Below are 16,686 nucleotides of genomic sequence, written 5' to 3' on the forward strand. Positions count from 1 at the left end.
TGTAGGGGCTTAGGTTTGGTCAGTTGGCCAGGCACCAGGCCAACAGGATGGGGCGCAGGTTCCATTGTCACACAGCTGCAGACTAAATCTTGATTGGTCGATGACTGAATTTAGGCAAGGTGTGACACCTGGTACACCTCTGCAGCACAATCTCTAGAGGGTTGTGAGGTGGTTGATTGTGTCACAAGAGACCTGCCACCAGTGCTGGGCACCTGGCGGGCACCATGGAAGAGTACCTTTTCCTCTCCTTCTAACATGCTAGGTGCCCAAATGAAACTGCAGGCTGATTTGTCTGAGAAAACCTATTGAGGGTGTCTGTGAACCAGTTATTTGCTAGGGAAAGGTGAACTCTATTTGTAAGGTGTTTCCAAACTAGATTCAGAAGAACCAGGACTGGGTGGCAGCGCTGCTGCTGCTGCTGCTACTGCTGGTGGGACACAGTCGAAGCTCAGTGTTAGGTTTGTTGTTCAGTGTTTATTAAGTAGATTCAGTCTGGTATATGATATACAGTCTCAAAAGGAAAAGGATTCCACATACTTATGACATCAGTGCATTTAGCAGTAATACCATGGAGATAACCGCTCATTAACAGCTCATTGGTCTTCTGGTAAGTGAGGGAAAGAGGGCGTCGGCCTGTGCTAGTCATTCCACAAACAAAACAGAATTTAGTAGCTGCATCACGTAGAAAGACACATCCTAAGAATTAAAGAATTAAGCCACATTTACTGGGAAACTCGCTATACAGAACACAAACACTTTATAGAGCATTGAGGAGGAGGTCCTCACCTGCTTAGAAGAGCCACATTAAGTTGCATAGGTGCATATCTGTAAAAATATAATTTAGCGGTGAAACTATTGATTAATAAAGTCACCTTTAAAAGTTGGTGCCATCCACTGCTTGCGGTAAGTGCCTTATGCTTACTGTCTGGAGCCCCTGACCCTCCCCTGAAGTGCTTGCGTCATCTGTACTCAAAGTCACAGTCTCACCTTACATGGAACTCATGCTCTTCCAAAGTGTGTCTCAGTCATGCCAGCAGATTGATGCCCTCACGTGTTGTCCCTAAATCCTACCTGGCTTGCTCCTGGAGGCCCATTGAGTCCTCTTAGCCTTTGTATTGCCTCCTGCCCAGAGAAGCACTTCCTCCCGTAGCCGGGCAGTAAGGTCCTGCATTAATGTCTCCTCTGTGTGCTATCCCCCACCCAGCTGGCAGGAGGTTGCTGCCTTGATTCCTAAGGGAACACATGATAGAGGCACTGGGCACCTACCAGGCAGAATGTGTTGGCCAATCTGAGTTCCAGGTGGTAATGGTTTTTGTTTTTAGGTGGAAACGGGTACAAAGTGAGAGGTTTTGGTTTGTGGCTTTGCTAAGCAGATGAGCTAGTGAGGTGCAGTCTCCCTCCTCGAGCGCGTCTTGCAGAAAACACAGGGATGGGGGGCGTCTGTACATGTAAACAGTACACTTCCACTGAGTCCAAAATTAGGAGCAAAATACAAAGGTTCACATTGGTCTTAGGTAGATACAGGCAAGAGAGGATTGAGCTGTTGCGCTCAGAAACAACAAAGCAAAGTCTCTAAAGCACCACTAAATTATAGAAAAATCAGACCACGGACGGATTGAAACTGTATTCTGGTGAAATACTTTACTATCTTGTAAAAAGTTTTACAAAAAATTACAAATTAAAAGTATCAACCCTCTGAGTTCAAAGCAGCATTTTGAGAATGAACTGGTAGTTAATCCTATAACCACCTGTGGAGTCATTTGTGGCCCTTGAGAAATAGGGAGGGACAGATGGGTTCCACCTGTTCAAAGTCCTCTAAGACCCTCCTGGCCCTGCCTGCCCCTCTCCAACACCATCCTTGGGAATAAACTGTCCATTTGTTGAGTGGTGAGAGAAAAAAAAATCCTTTCAGATGGGCCATGTACACTGTCCCTAGTCTAACAAATCAGCCACCACTTCTCTGGATAACCTTCAGGGACCTGCCTGGCAAGGACTCTGGGATCAGAGTATCCTGCACTGGCATGTCCATTGTGACTTGAGATCACCAATGACTACTGTGTGCCTGTGGCTTCTGTCACACTGAAGTGGTTGCAGGACAAGGCTTTGGGAAGCTCCACCGGGCAAAAGGCAGGCCACAGTCAGGGAGGGAGGCTTGAAGCTGCATCTTTTAAAACAAAAGGAAAACAGGACAAGTTCCCTGACTGAACTAGGTAATAGAATCCTGTGTCCACACTGACTTGCTCCTGGCATGGCTGCTCTGAGGCTCTGGGGGACCACTTCTCTGAGAAGCAGCCCAGGTTACCATGCCAGCATTCACTGTCCTGCAGCCCCTCTGGAAACCATCAGCACTGGCATTGGTTCTGTTTCTCTTGAAAGTAAAACACATGGAACCTATGCTCACACCATACTCTAGGAGCAGGCTGCTAGTGGCTGGTCAAAACTGCTTGCAGCTAGAAAACACCACTTAGATATAGATTATGCTCGTTCTTACAGATGTGGAGCCCCTGCCTAGTCTCTTCTCTCCTTCTTCCAAAAATGCAAGCCATTTGTGTCTAGCTTGAGCACTGCCTCTGGGAGCAGCCACCACGTGGTAAGCAATTGATAACAGAAATTCTAGGGCGGCGATTGTCTCTGCCAATTTTCAACATTTTCACAAATTGCCTGGGGTAACATTTTGCAAAAGTTTTACTGATTACTTTGTAGTATTCACACACAAAAATAAATATTTACACAAATTCAAACATCCAGGAGTCCTACTGAGCAGGTGGGGAACTGGGCACATGTTTGGCCAGCTGTGGGAAGGCCTGGGCACTGGAGTTTGTGCTGTACGAAGGGGCTCAGGTGTCCTGGCCCAGTCCAGAGGCCTGGTGAGCGGGCACATGAAGGCAGAGGTGGTGTGGCTGGGTAGGCATCGTAGGCCATGTGAAAGACCACATTTAACCCCAGTGTGGAAGTGTGCAGGGTGGGGAGCCCTGCCTTACAGCCCTGAATCTGAACAGGCAGGGTCTCTGCACCGGCATTGCCTGCCTACCCGCTTGAAGGGTAGTCTGTCAGGCTGCCACAAGCAGTCCCTGCCATAGACCAGTTTGGGGAGGGGCACTTGCTTTAGGACCAAGAGTGGCTCTTTGTGGTTATCTTAGTGTCCACTCAGCCCTGGCTCCCTTGAGGCCTCCTTGCTCTGAGGGAAGAAAGGCAACAGGGCTTCTGCCACTCTGGGCAGGGGCAGGCAGCAGAGTGCTGCTGCCATGGCTACGGAGTGTTGAGGGAGAGGCCCCCTGGCCTGCTGAGGTCTGGGTGAATCCCTGGTTTTAGCAGCACTGGTAGGTATTGCACAGAGCAAGAGGAAGTGCCTGTCAGGGAGGAAGGAAACCAGGTCAGCTTTTTCTTGTCCCTTGTCACACTCCAGGGACTAGGTTTCTTACAGGATAGGCCTTTCCAGAAGAAGTTTGATCCTAGGAGAATGCAAGTAGTTCTCCATTTCCACTGACGATCTGATCCCTTTACTCCCATCGTGAGGGGAGGAGTGGAAACTAATTCACCCTTGGGCACACAGATGCTTGGCCAGAAGTGGCCCCTCAAGCAGGTTATCTGGGGGCTGGGTGGGGCCTGTGTTCCTAAGACCTGGGTCCTTGATCAGCTCCGGATACTCTATCCTGTCAAGCATCGCCAAGAGCCCAAGCAATGGCAAGCTGCTGGTTTTAAGGGCCAAGCCCCTCTGGGCTCTGGTTCTTGGACACTGGGTTTCATTTACCTCCCAGCAGAAAGATCCATTGTGTGGGAGTTGGGGAGACGACCATTTAGAACACACTTGGAGCACATCCTGGAAAAGCCCACGCTGGAGTGTGAGGTAGAGTACAGGTGACCATGTGACTGGGACTCTGTCTGATGGGTGGCTGCTTTTGTTTGTAGTGAGTGTGGATGAGGTCCCTCTGTTTGGCAGTGTCCCTGTGGCAGCACTGGGATCTGCAACAAGACAGCCTAGTGGAGTGTGGTGGCCTTCCCAAGGGTATGCTGGGCACTCAGGACAGTGAGCTGGCACCCAACTCTGCTGGCCCCAGCTCACATCAGTGTAGTGATACGGAATGTTAGGTACAGGGATACATCCTTCTGATTAGACAGACACAAACTGGCAATCTGTACAAACACAAAAGAATCCATTTCAGAAAAATAAATTACTAAGGGGAGAGAAAGGGTCCACTTTTGCTCTTCTCAATAAATATGCAATTCTGCTCACCTAAGACTTGAAAGGTAATTATTGGGGGAGGGGGCGGGGAGGTTCTAACATCAGGGTCCACAAAGGTGATTCTAAATAGAGCTGAGCCCTGTGCCTTTTTCAGGGGAGCCTCAACCCTTTTAGAGCTGCCCCACTGGCCTCTTTCCAAGCAGGTCAGAGCACCCATGTGGTGAAATTTTAAAAAAAAAAAAAAAAAAAAAGTGTCCTTGTGCCCAAAGTCTCGGATGCTCGGAGTGCAGCTAGAAACAGCTCTTCTGGATCCCACCTCTTTCAGAAAACAGTGTACCAACTGGTGAGGCTGGAAGCTGGGGCCAGGCTGGGACAGCCTCCTTCCCTGGCGTCGTGCACTCTGGGGGCCAGCGGGGTCAGTTCTGCTGTAAAATGAGGTTTTCCAGTTCATCTGCAGAACGCAGCAGGAAGGCTGCAGACTCTCGATAGCCTGCGATGAGCTGCCGCACAGCACTGATCTCCGTGGGGCTAAGCTGGGCTGTGGGCATGGTCCTGCTGGTGCTGTTGCTGGAAGGGGTAGGCGTGGGAGGAGTGGGGGTAGAGGCCCCGCCTTTCATGCTGAGGTCTGTGGGCCCTGTAGAGAGGGAAAGATGACTTAGAGTCTAAAGTTTAGAGGAAGCTGAAGCCCCTGCCTGCATCTGGGCATAGAATTGGAAGCCCTGGTCTATTTCCCCAATGGCTATATTCCCAGTATTTAGAATGGGGCTTTGACATGACAAGGGTTTGGACAAGGGTTTATGACAGGCAAAAGGGCGGTGAAGAGTTCTACCAAAAACCACATGGCAAAGGAACAATGGGATAAGGAGGCATGCATCAAGAACCCAGGCTTTGGTATCAGGCACAGCAGGTTTTCAACCTAGCTTCCTGCCTCTACCTGTGCCTTTCACTACTCTCTGAAGACTCCCACCAGGCAGACATCCCAGCTCTGGCTCTAGGTAAGGAAGAGGCAGCTTGAGACACTGTAATGCCTTCCATTAACTCCTGAGCCCTGCCGCTCTCCAGGAGGTAGGCCAAGGTTGGAAGAGGAATAACTGTCCCAGGAAGGACCTGTGCTACAGGCGCTGTGAGAGAGAGCTGTTGGCATGTTTTGGGGGCAGTAGTGTGGATGTGCCTTTTCTCCAGAGGATGGCTGAGAAGGGGAGAGGCAGTGAACACCCTGCCCCTGCCTAGAGGGTTTACAGGTGCTGGTGGATGGAAGAGAGGCGAGGCTTGCTTTGCCTCAGCACCTCAGCTCTTCTTCCTCTGAGGAGTTTCACTGTCCCAAGTGAGGAGGCTCAGGCTCCTGGAACAGAACAGTCTGCTCTCTGTCCTCTACTGGCTGACCATGGCAGAAAAAAAAACAAAACAACAAAACCCAAGCTCTTAAAACCGCTGGGGAGAAGGGGACTATAAGCCACCTCCCCGTTAGGAACTCCATGGAGTAGGCTGCCAGCACTGGGATTCAGCAGGTCCATGCTCAAGTCTTTCTCTACCACCTCATGGGCAATTTCTGAACCTCTTCGGGCTTCCAATTCCAAAGCAAAAACAAGGAGCCACCTTTTGGGAACAGGAGCTTCCATAAAGCTTGAAGAAGCACAGAGCCCAGCAGACAGGCTTTCAGCCTTCGGGAGCTAGCTGCAGGGCCTACCAGGAGAGACTGCTCAGCTGGCTTGGGGCTTTTGAAATAGACTTCCACTAGACACGGAAGTGATGGGAGCTTGAAAGGCCTTGTAAGTATTTCTTAAGGAAACAAGCAATGAAGAGAGCTGGGGAATGAGAGGCCGTGTCCTTGGTGACCCTTGCCACAGTAGATAGTTCACTTTCCTGGCTATTGCCCATTTTTCCTCTGAGCCCACTACCCGCATCCTTCAACCTGGAGGCTATTTACAGGAGTATATGTTGGTCCGGGCCTACTTCCCTGTGGGTTTTGATGGCCAGGCTTGTTCGTTGCTGCATTTACACGGCTGTATTAGAGATGGACAAACCTTGTCTTTGGAGACATCTACACTAGAAGTAACATCTAAGGATAAATTGTGGGAACAACTGTTGCTAAAGAAAGTCAGCACAGCTCCTTATTGGGAAAAGCAGTTGGCCTCTGTAGTTGTACAGTTTGTTGTTGGTTTTTAATTTTTTAAATTTTTATGTGCATTGGTGTTTTCCCTGCATGTGTGTCTGTGTGAGGGCGTCAGATATCCTGGAACTGGAGTTGCAGACAGTTGTGAGCTGCCATGTAGGTGCTAGGAATTCATCCAGATCCTCTGGAAGAGCATCCCAGTGCTCTTAAAACTGCTGAGCCATCTCTCTAGCCCCCTACTGTTTACAGTTTGTAAACACAGTTATTTTTTTCCCCTCTGACCAGAGAATGTAGATAGTTTGCTAAAAAGTTTCCTTGGGGCCAGGGGTGTAGTTCAGTGGCTAAAGTACCCACCTGCGTTCAATTTCTAGCACCACAAAAATATATAACAATGATCTTGGAACTAAGATACAAAACAGTGAAGTCTACTACAGTCTAATGTGGGAGGAAGAAGAGATGTCTATGACAAAAACATCCCAGCAGCTAAGTGGCATCCATGGTGGTAGCTCCCACTAGCTTCTTTCTGGATATCCCAATTGCAAGCCTCAGAGGGGATAAAAGAGATTTGATTCTCCCTGGTTGCTCTTGATCTATGCAATGCCTGGGGGTAACAGAGGTCACTTACCATTGTCAGAGGTGGCCCCAAGTTTCTTTTTTTCCCTCTATCTCCAAATCTCAGCTCACTGTTCACTGCTGCTTAGAGAGCTCTCCATCCCTCCAGTCCCTGATCTGATCTCTCTGCAGGCTCCACTTACAGCTGGACTCTCGAGTTGCTAGTGGCCCCTAGTGGACTAGTGTGGGCACAAGCTACCTAGCATCGCAGGCCAGAGAGGCCGGGTCTGATTTTCTCTGAGCTCATTTCTATCTCCTAGTGACAATATGAGCAGAGCAGGGAGGATGAGCCTTTAGCTGGAGCAAACAATCACCTGAAAGGCTGTAACTGGGCAGGACAGTGGGAGGGATGGCTCTGTGACCCAGGAGCTACTGCTTATTCTCCCCCAGCTGCTGGAGGCACTAGTGCTCACGGAAAAAGGCTGCTCTAGCAAGGAGGCAGATGGTCAGATCTCAGTCCTGCCCGTCTCTAAGGAACCAGCATGCTCAGAGATGGGATTCATGGGGCAGACAGCTGCCTCCTGATCTCAGTTCTGGCTGTTGCTTATGTCTTTCAGGACCCATAAACTCATGCGGGGCCAGGGAGCCACCACAGCTGCAGTCCTAACACAGGCCATGCTGCATGTACCAGGTGAAGGCTTACCATGTGCATTCCCCGGGCATGACCTGGCACCCGGTCATACCTTCCTCTATAGCCACTTAGTACTAGTGTTCCAGAGTATTCTAACCTTCCTGATCCTGAAACCCACATCAGACACTCTTAACTCTAGCAAAGGGATTGGAAGGTGAGCAGCTCTGGACCAGCCGTTCTACCCCTGGTGTGGACCATGCTGGCCTGGCTCTAGGGATTAGGCCAGACAGCCTCTTATTTTAGGTTAAGAGGCATTAGAAAGGATGAGAGGCTAAGCCCAGGCAGGGACCTTCCAGACACCAGCACTTCCTTCCCAGTTGTGGGGCACAGTAAGCATGCAAGATGGAGCAAGGGTTGGGTGGAGTGGGCCTGGCCTTTCTAGGAGGGCTAGGGACCGGCCTTTTCCTTTGCTACTCAGGGACAGTCAGGGGTCACCTAATCCCAGAACTCGCCTGCCAGCAAGTGCTTTTTCTTTTACCTGCCCCCTTAAGGCAGCAGCTTGATGTCTTCACTTTCCTTCACTCCTTGGCCCCTGAATAACACAAAGGTGACATGCTGCCTCTGCCTCCTGCCCTGTCCCTGAAAACATTCTCATCACAAGGTTGGACAGAACAGGATGATGGAGGCCAGGCACAGGTCACAGCCCTTCTATGCTTTTTTTTTTTCCCCCCAAGACAGGGTTTCCCTGTATAGCCCTGGCTGTCCTGGAACTCACTCTGTAGACCAGGCTGGCCTCGAACTCAGAAATCCTCCTGCCTCTGCCTCCCAAGTGCTGGGATTAAAGGTGTGCGCCACCACCGCCCGGCTCCAAGGACTAGTATGTAGAACAAGCTAGACGCTACGCTGGAAAAATCCAGGCCCGACTCCTACTTACCATTACTGTGATTTCCTGTCTGGAGGGAAGCGGAGGGCTGCAGGTTGCTGCTCAAGGACCCATAGCCACGGTAGCTGTAATTGAGGCCACCATTGACGTACACAGGGTCCTGGGAGTAGGCAGAGGCCGGCAGTGAGTAGGTGGAGTGGGTGATGGCTGTAGAGTCCCGAGAGTGCTGTTTATCTAGGGCTATGGGTTCTTCCTGCAAAGGAGGAATGACAGTACTGGGGAACCCTGGGGACAGCAAGCCTGGTCACTGTCCCTGTCATGAGGTAGGAAGAGGCTGTTTCCTGGGACTCACTGATGTGATTTTGTCTGGGCTATCTATTGTTTCTCTCTCCCTGGGCACTTTGTCTCAGGGATCATCCCTGATTACCTCTCTCTATGAACATACTGGGTTGTCTCTACTCAGTGTAAAAGATTTTCTGTATGGGCCTAGAACCTGTGATCTCCTCGCATCGGTCTCTTTAGTGCTGGGATTATAGGCGAGCACTTCCATACCCACAGTCTTCCTTTCAACAGGTCTGCGATCCTTAGTGACAAGGTCCTCTAGCACTCCCCACCCACCTCTTGGCACCCTCCTTTCTCCATCCTCTCTGCCCACCATAGTGCTGTAACTGTAGGCTGCATGATGGCTGCCCTCCCACCTCCCTGTCCACCCTGCCTGCAGGTGTCGATGGGATAGCCAGTGACCTCTCCCTGGGGGTGAGACCCCTTTGCATGCAGCCAGCATGAGCACATACTTGGGAGGACTGGTAGATCTCCAGGCGCATCCTCTTGGCTGCCTTTCGCGTCTCACTCTCACAGGCAGCTGCTAGGATGTTCTCTGCCATGGCTGAGGTCAGGTGTGGAGGAGTAGGTCTGGTCTGGAGGCAGAAGAGACAGTGCTGCTCAGGGGATGGCAAAGCAGGGGTCTGGGCTCCAGCACCTGACTAACAGCCTGTTTTCCTCATTTGTGAAACAGGCCTACTGGGAAGTTGGGGTAAGGCGTCTGGAGGGCACTGATGGTACCACAAGCCAGGGTGGCCGGGAGGAGGCGCTCACCATCTCCATGCCGTTCTTCTTCATGCGGCGGCAGGACTTGAGGTATGTGCGAATGCGCTTGCGGGCCCGCTCCTGGAACTCAGGAAATTGCCGGCTGCATGACTCAATGATGGCCTGGATCTTCTCCTTGGGCTGCTTGGAAATGGGCACCATGCGGTCCAGGTTCTCATCCACGAACAGCCGCACAAACATCTGGGGAGAGACAGGCCATGGGAGGGGCTGGCCCTGCCTTAGACCCATCCATGTCCCACCAGCCTTGCCTGGTGCTCACATTGAAGGCCTTGAGCCGCTCGGGGTCCATGCCCTCTGAGTCATTCATCTTGTCATTGTCCTCATGGTCATCATGGTCATCGTCGTCATCATCTGCTGCGGGGGCCCGGCCCACTGTCAGGTCCTCAGGACAGCCACTGACTTCAGTCTTGATGGAATCATAGCTCCCGGAGCTGTAGGGGGGCGACTGAAACCAGGCAAAGCAGAGACAAATCAGGTGGCTGCCTACTTGGTCTCCCATAGTAAGCTTGGGGACCAGGTAGGTGAGCTCACCCAGGTCCTCACCACATAGAGTCCTGGCTGCAAGATCCTCAGCAAGTGAACTCTACTTCCACTGTGAGCTGAGAGCAACAGGTCTCCGAGCCTCAGTGTCCCTGGGCTACTGTAGGGAGGTCGACTGAAATAGCAGGCAAGGGGGAAAGTGTAGGAGCCGCTTTCTTGGTGGCAGTGCCCACATCAAGACCTGCCATGTTGAGGGAAGGACACCAGAAAACATTGCAATTCCCCAGCCAGGACTGTGTGCCAGCATCTGTTTGGGCTTCCAGGGTTCCTCCTGGATCCCCAGGGGACTGCAGCCTAGAGTTGACAAGTGAGCTGTCACCAGAGCAGTAAATGTGCAGTCTATCAGGGGGAGGAGCAGATGGGCTGGGAAAGGGAGCCAGCCAAGGCAGTAGGGCCACAAAGCAGGGTGCAGTCCCCAGCTCCCGGGCCAGGCTGTTTCTGCTGATCTCCCAAGAGACTGCTCTGAAGCCTGGGAAAACAGGTGTTCCAGAAAGGAGAGAGCAGAGCCTGCCTGCCTGCCGCAGCCCAGCTTGGACTGGGGAAGGACTTCAGCATTCTGCTCCTACACAGATCCTTCCCTCCGTCACACTACAGGCAAAGGTGGCAGCCGTTCCCATTCTAGGACTGGTTCAGATTATGGAAAGGACACACACACACAAAAAGATTCCCATGAGCCAGCCCCTTCTGTGTGCCATGATCTGTTTGGGCTTCTGGGTTTTCTCAGCCTTCAACTGCCTGCTTTTCCTTGAACTATGGCTTCTGCGTTCTTCTGCTTCCCAGGTACTAGCTTGCCCCTTGTGACCCAGCTCCAGAATACCTTCCTACCCTTAGCACCCTGGCTCTGAGCTGCTGTCATCTGCTTTTTAAAGTTTGTGGCATGCCCTGACTTCAGCATCTCTTCTCTCAAGGACATTGGCATGTAGTGGGTAAGCTGGACCCAGGAGAAAACCCAGTTGTTCAGGCACAGTGGTGTGGCCACAGCCTGGCCTAGAAGGACCTGGTGCTTCCTGAGGAGCAACAACTCAGCAAAGACAAGTGGCCTGGTGCCTCGGGCCCTCGGGCCCCTCTCACCACGACCACACACAGACTTAAGGGGCAGAATTCCAGCCCTCCAGAGTAACAATCTGGGGTCAAAATATCTACAGGGCACAGGGCCAGATACTAGCTGGCTCTGGACTAGTCAAATCTGCAAATGATTCTTTTGCTGAATCCTCTGCCAGGGTCAGAGCAGAATAAGAAAACTGCCAGGAGCCCTCAGTGCCTACCCCTCTGCCATGGTATGGCCATGGTGGCAAGTGGGTTGAGGGCTCTACTGAGCCAATTTGCCTCCACCCTGGGGCAGCTACTCCGTCTGGTCCCTGCACCTACTTCCAAGCTGATCCCCACGGGCTGTGCTATACACATGGCACCAACCCCGGCATGTTCCTTTACATCGTGCCCTGAGCCTGTGTCCCATGCCACCCCTGAAAAAGAGACAGGCAGAAGAGTTTGTGGAGAGTAAGCAGGTGGCTTCAGAGGGGCAGAGTTGAAGAGAGCTGGCAGGAAAGCTGGCACCTGTCAGGAAACCTTAATGGCCCAGCATAGTGTGTGGAATTATGAGCCATGGCAGGGGACCCACCTTGCCCACCCCTATACCCATATATCAGCTTGATCAGGAGAGAAATTCCACACGCCTTTTCTGCATCATCTGAAAAGACGGGGTCAGGCAGGCAGATTAGCCACAAGGTCTGAGGCCTGTGCTGCCTTTTCTCAAGGTGTGTGTGGTGGGGAAGGGGTATCCGTGCCATGGTGCCCATGGAGTGGTGGTAGTGGTGGTAGTGGTGGTGGTGGGGTATCCACACCATGGTGCCCTGGAGTGGTGGTGGTGGTGGTGGTGGTGGGGTATCCACACCATGGTGCCCTGGAGTGGTGGTGGTGGTGGGGGGGTATCCACGCCATGGTGCCCATGGAGTGGTGTGTGTGGTGGGGAAGGGGTATCCGTGCCATGGTGCCCGTGGAGTGGTGGTAGTGGTGGTAGTGGTGGTGGTGGGGTATCCACACCAATGGTGCCCATGGAGTGGTGTGTGTGGTGGGGAAGGGGTATCCACGCCATGGTGCCCATGGAGTGGTGTGTGTGGTGGGGAAGGGGTATCCACGCCATGGTGCCCGTGGAGTGGTGTGTGTGGTGGGGAAGGGGTATCCACACCATGGTGCCCATGGCGTCGCTTCTCTCCTGCCACCTCTATGCAAGCTTGGAGGTCACACTCAGATCACCTCTAACAACTGAACTCTTTGTAAGGCTTTTATGCTTTTATTACTTAGGTCTTCTTATGGTAGCTTGGGCTGTCCTGACCTGAAATTCTCTGTGTAGCCCAGGATGGCTTCTAACCACACTACTGCTTCAGGCAAATTCTGAGTAGTGGAGTTACAGGCATGACCACCATGCTCAGCAGTGTCGTATACTACTGTCACAAATGTGCCACTTACTGCTGTTCCTTACAGCAGCCTGTGTTCTGGGGAAGGGAACAAACCGCAGAGACACACATTACCTGCCACTTCTCCGTCAAGGCAGGAACCATCAAACCCATTTCACAGATAAACACTTGCCAGTGAAGTGACACCTATTTGGGGCAGGCACCCTCAGCCATCTGCGTTCTAGTGCGGCTCTAAGAAATCATGGTAAAGGGACCACACTCCTGCCCTGGCTTGATGTCACACCCCGGCCGGCTCAGTTCCAGCTCCACTACAGTATGACCTCCAGCCTCCCAACCACCCAGAGGCACACAGCTTGCAGGCCCACACACCTCAGGGGTGCTCTTTACCCCATACTTGACGCGGCTCCGCAGCCCATCAGTGCCGCAGCCATCTGAGGGGTAGGATGGTGTGCCCAGAGCTGTGCCAGGCGGAAGCTTCTCACACAGGTTAATGGGCTGATCCTCAGCAGTGGCAGTGAAGTCCATGGGGGCAGCAGCTCCGTTGCCATTCATCTCAGGGAAGGCGGGATCCCCCTGTGTACTGCTCGAAGTGGATGGGTTCAGGGTAGAAGAGCCATTGCCGCTTCCGCTCTCAGAGGAGGAGTCATCTGGAAAAAGAGCCCTGGGTGTGAGGCCCTGTCCCTTCAACCACTGCCTCCAGAGGCCCGGATGGATGTAGTGGCCTCAGCACCTCCCCCAGAGTGCCAGCACTGTTATGTTATCCTTGCAAAGCGGAAATGTGCTCTGCTCTCCATACCTGATGCTCTGGGATCTGAAGTGAGACTCAGGCTTACCACCTGGGCTGAGGCAAGAGTGGGGAAGTAAGGCCACTAGGAGCTAAGTGGAGTGATCAGCATTTGCAGAGCTAGAGGTTTCTCTTCACCTCCAACCTTACAAATGCCAGAGGCAAGTTCCACTTCAGGCAGCCTACCACAGTCCTCAGACACTTCCAGGGCTGCAGAACTAGCCTTATCTTGCTGCTCAAAACTGCCTCCCAGCTCTTCCACCTTCATGTCCTTCTGCACAGGGGCCCTGAATTTCTCCTTCCTCTGCCTGACAGCCCCACTGCCAAGCTCCCTATTCATCATACCTGCCTTCCTATATACAGTCTACAGATCTGTAGACTCTGCCCTCTGTGCCTGGTCAAATGGCTTCAAGATAGCCCAAAGCCAACTGCTGAGTCTGGAGGCTGTATCTCCTGTGTTTTCAGCTGGTCTTTCTTTCTGCATTCTTGATGCGTGAGCCCCCTGCTGTGCAAAGCACAACATTGCAGGATCCTGGGGCTAAACTTCAGCTCCAAGGGAATACACATTTTTAAATAAATCCCAGACTTCTCTCTCTACAGGTCCCAGCCTCCTGCTTCATTAGCTGGGGCCACAGCAGCTACTCTAGACCTCCTGGGGTCGTGGTCAGGTGAGCACCCATGTGGATACCAATGGTGCTTAGGTATCCTGGAGGCTCTGCAGCTAAACCCGGGGAGGGGAGGGGTCGGAGGGGAGGGGAAGGGTGGCAAAGGGCACCATTTTCTCCAGGGTGGGGTAGCACTGGCACCACCCCCTCCCTGTAGCCAACAGATTATGAAGATTTAGTCCCCAGTGTTGAGCACTGGGCACGCGCGCGCACCGCCGCCGAGCGTCCCCATGGTGACTGAGCACCTCTAGTACTTCAACCAATCACTTGCCTTTCAGCTGCCTGAGGGCGGGGCCCGTCTGTCCATCAAGCAGCCAGGGCTGAGTAGAGGGGGATGGGGAACGTGTGGTGCGGTGGCATTCCTCCCCCTCAGCTGCTGCAGGTCACCTGGGCAAGGCTGCACCACCCAGGCCACCTTTAGGCAACACTGCTCCACCTTCCCTTTATCCTGTGGGCGTGATTCCAAGCCCTGTATCTGGGACCTCCCTGCCTTAGCCCTCTGCCCTCAAAGACAGGCTGAGATTTTCCTCTGGCAGTCTAGTCTAAAAGGTTAAAGGGAAAAACAAATTGCCTGACAACTTGTGTACTGTGTACTGGTGGTGCAGGAGCAGTGATGACTAAAATCAGGATGGGGGCCAGCTACATCTTAAGGAAGTTTGCCAGTAACAGGGAAACTGAGCTGTGACAGAGGCCACCGGTTCAGCAACTACCCATCCCCACCACTGCCACCACTGCAGCGCTTCTGCTGCCCTCGGCCCCTCTCCCAGCCCAGGCCTTCTCATCTCAGGGCTTCCCTTTGCCACTGCTAACCCTTTCCTGGACTTCTTGCTCTAGCCTCATGACCTTGCAGCCTGCCCTGCCAGCTCCCACCCTAACCCCTTAGCACCCGGGTCTCTCGGGTGGGTTAGGGCGTTGTCTGCCCTGCTCCTTCCCGTTGGGCCCATTTCAGAGGGCTTTCCTGGCCTGACTGCCCTGCTGGCTCGCCTCGGAAGGAGGTGCTCCCCACTGTCCTGAGGACCACGCACACAACCACTGGTAGGGCTCCAGCACCTGAAGTCTGGGAACAAAGCTGAAAACCCACCTTGGCTAATTAGCTTCTGTCTGTTCTTAGCCACTTCCAAGATATGCCTTCTACTCTGGTACCATCACCCACAGGCCACTGGATCAACCTGGAAGGTCACTAGATGCCTCCTCTGGAAGGATAGGCTGCTCTTCATCAGACACCATGTCAGTAGTCACTGCATTTACCACAGGCACCAAGGCCAGCTACAGTGTCATTCATACCCTGCATGGGGACAGAGAAGGACCGCCTTGTCTGCCTGCCTGGAGCAAGCAGCATGTGCGTGGCTATGGAGCTGCCCAGGACACAGGGCAATCTTGGGGTCCCAACCAAGGTCCAAGTCAGCTGGGTTGAGAAGCTGCCAACACTACCGCCTCAGCTGCAGGCCCAGGTTCACGCTGCCTGACTTTCTAGAAAGAATAGGCGCTGGCTGCAACCGGGACACCCATCTGTCTATTGTCAGATACCATCCCTATCTGGCACGGAAAGTGGTGAGTGGATGAGGCCCCCAGGATACCAGAGTTGGTAACTGCTGTGACCATGGACTGCAAACATACAGAAGAAACTGGAAACCCAAACCATTATGTAAATACCCAGAATTAAAAATCTCAGGGACCAGTGAACACTATTAGGATTTTTAAAAGCCTCTAGACGCAAACAGGTAAAGTATGATCTAGCCATACAATAGAAAACTCGGCCTTAAAATGAATGAAACTTAGATACATGTTGCTGAGACATGGAGGAATCGTAAGGACATTATGCTATGTGAAATAAGACAGACACGAAAGGATAAATAGTGAATGATTCCACTTAACTGCACAGGCTAGAATAGAGGCATTCACAGAGACAGAGAGTGAAGTAGGGCTCCCCCATGCCCGAGGAGGGGGACGCAGAGCTGCTGTCTGGCACCATGAGAAGTTTGGGAAATAACGGTGCTGATTGTAGTTTGAAGTATATAGCCCAGAGGGCTTGTATTTATCTTACAAAAAACTCCAAGCCAGTGGGTCCTCATGTTACCCAAGCTGCACCTGGGGCAGGACACAGCCCACATCTGAGGTGGAAAAACAATTGCAAAAGCCCACATTCTGCATTGCAGTCCTCCCCAAAGCTCCTGTTTTTAATACAGCTTGATCCAGTGCCACCTAACAGGAGGCCTGAGTTTCCCAACTAGAGAGGCTGGCGAGTTTTAGCATAATGCAGAGGAGCTAAGAACAGGGTGGGTATCACCTATGTGATCTCAAAGGAGGCCACCTCTCCTTGTGCCTCAACTTCTCTTTCAAATGACCCTTACATCAGTAACACGGCAATTATGGCACTCAGAAGTGAAGGCTGCCTTCTTTTACCCAAACCTCCTTCCTTCTTCCTCACCTGCTTCCTATGCTGTGTCCCCAGACTGCAGCATGGACATGTGGGGCCCCACACTATGACATCAGAAGTGAGCCCTAAGGGGAGATGAGCACATCACGAGCTGGGAGCGGTCCATCCACTGCTCTGCCCTTCTTCAGAACTTCTGTGAACATCATCTCCCTGGGGAAGGCTCTGACCAAGCCTATCCCATCTCATCCTGGCACAAGCTCTAGCTGCTCTTCTGAATGACTCCTCCCAAGGAAGTTGGCCCTATAGCTACAGGAGTGTAGCCGTGGCCCCTTTCTCCCATTGGGCCACAGGGCCTACCGCCATGCTCTCCCTTGCAGCTCAACCTGGCATCTAGCTGTGGCCTTGGCCTTTCGTACTTCCGTCACCTCTTGCTGCTA

At 52.5% G+C, this 16,686-nt stretch overlaps 1 protein-coding gene across 12 annotated transcripts in view; it reads right to left on the reverse strand.

Annotated features, from left to right (window-relative positions):
* Positions 1-454: 454 nt before the first annotated feature.
* Nol4l (nucleolar protein 4 like) overlaps positions 455-16,686 on the reverse strand; it is a 122,022-nt gene continuing 105,790 nt past the window's right edge. For 10 of the 12 annotated variants that reach the window (XM_031372337.1, XM_031372341.1, XM_031372340.1 and 7 more), the window contains 6 exons: positions 12,793-13,070; positions 9,729-9,914; positions 9,458-9,649; positions 9,157-9,279; positions 8,414-8,615; positions 455-4,817 (listed from right to left, as the gene is read on the reverse strand). In XM_031372337.1, coding sequence (XP_031228197.1) covers positions 4,600-4,817; positions 8,414-8,615; positions 9,157-9,279; positions 9,458-9,649; positions 9,729-9,914; positions 12,793-13,070 — 1,199 coding nt within the window. In that variant the 3' untranslated portion in view covers positions 455-4,599. The remainder of the gene's footprint in view (positions 4,818-8,413; positions 8,616-9,156; positions 9,280-9,457; positions 9,650-9,728; positions 9,915-12,792; positions 13,071-16,686) is intronic. The other 2 variants (XM_031372338.1, XM_031372339.1) reach the window with 2 other exon arrangements.

This window comes from Mastomys coucha, unplaced genomic scaffold (assembly GCF_008632895.1).
Source record: "Mastomys coucha isolate ucsf_1 unplaced genomic scaffold, UCSF_Mcou_1 pScaffold15, whole genome shotgun sequence".
Classification (NCBI taxonomy): domain Eukaryota; kingdom Metazoa; phylum Chordata; class Mammalia; order Rodentia; family Muridae; genus Mastomys; species Mastomys coucha.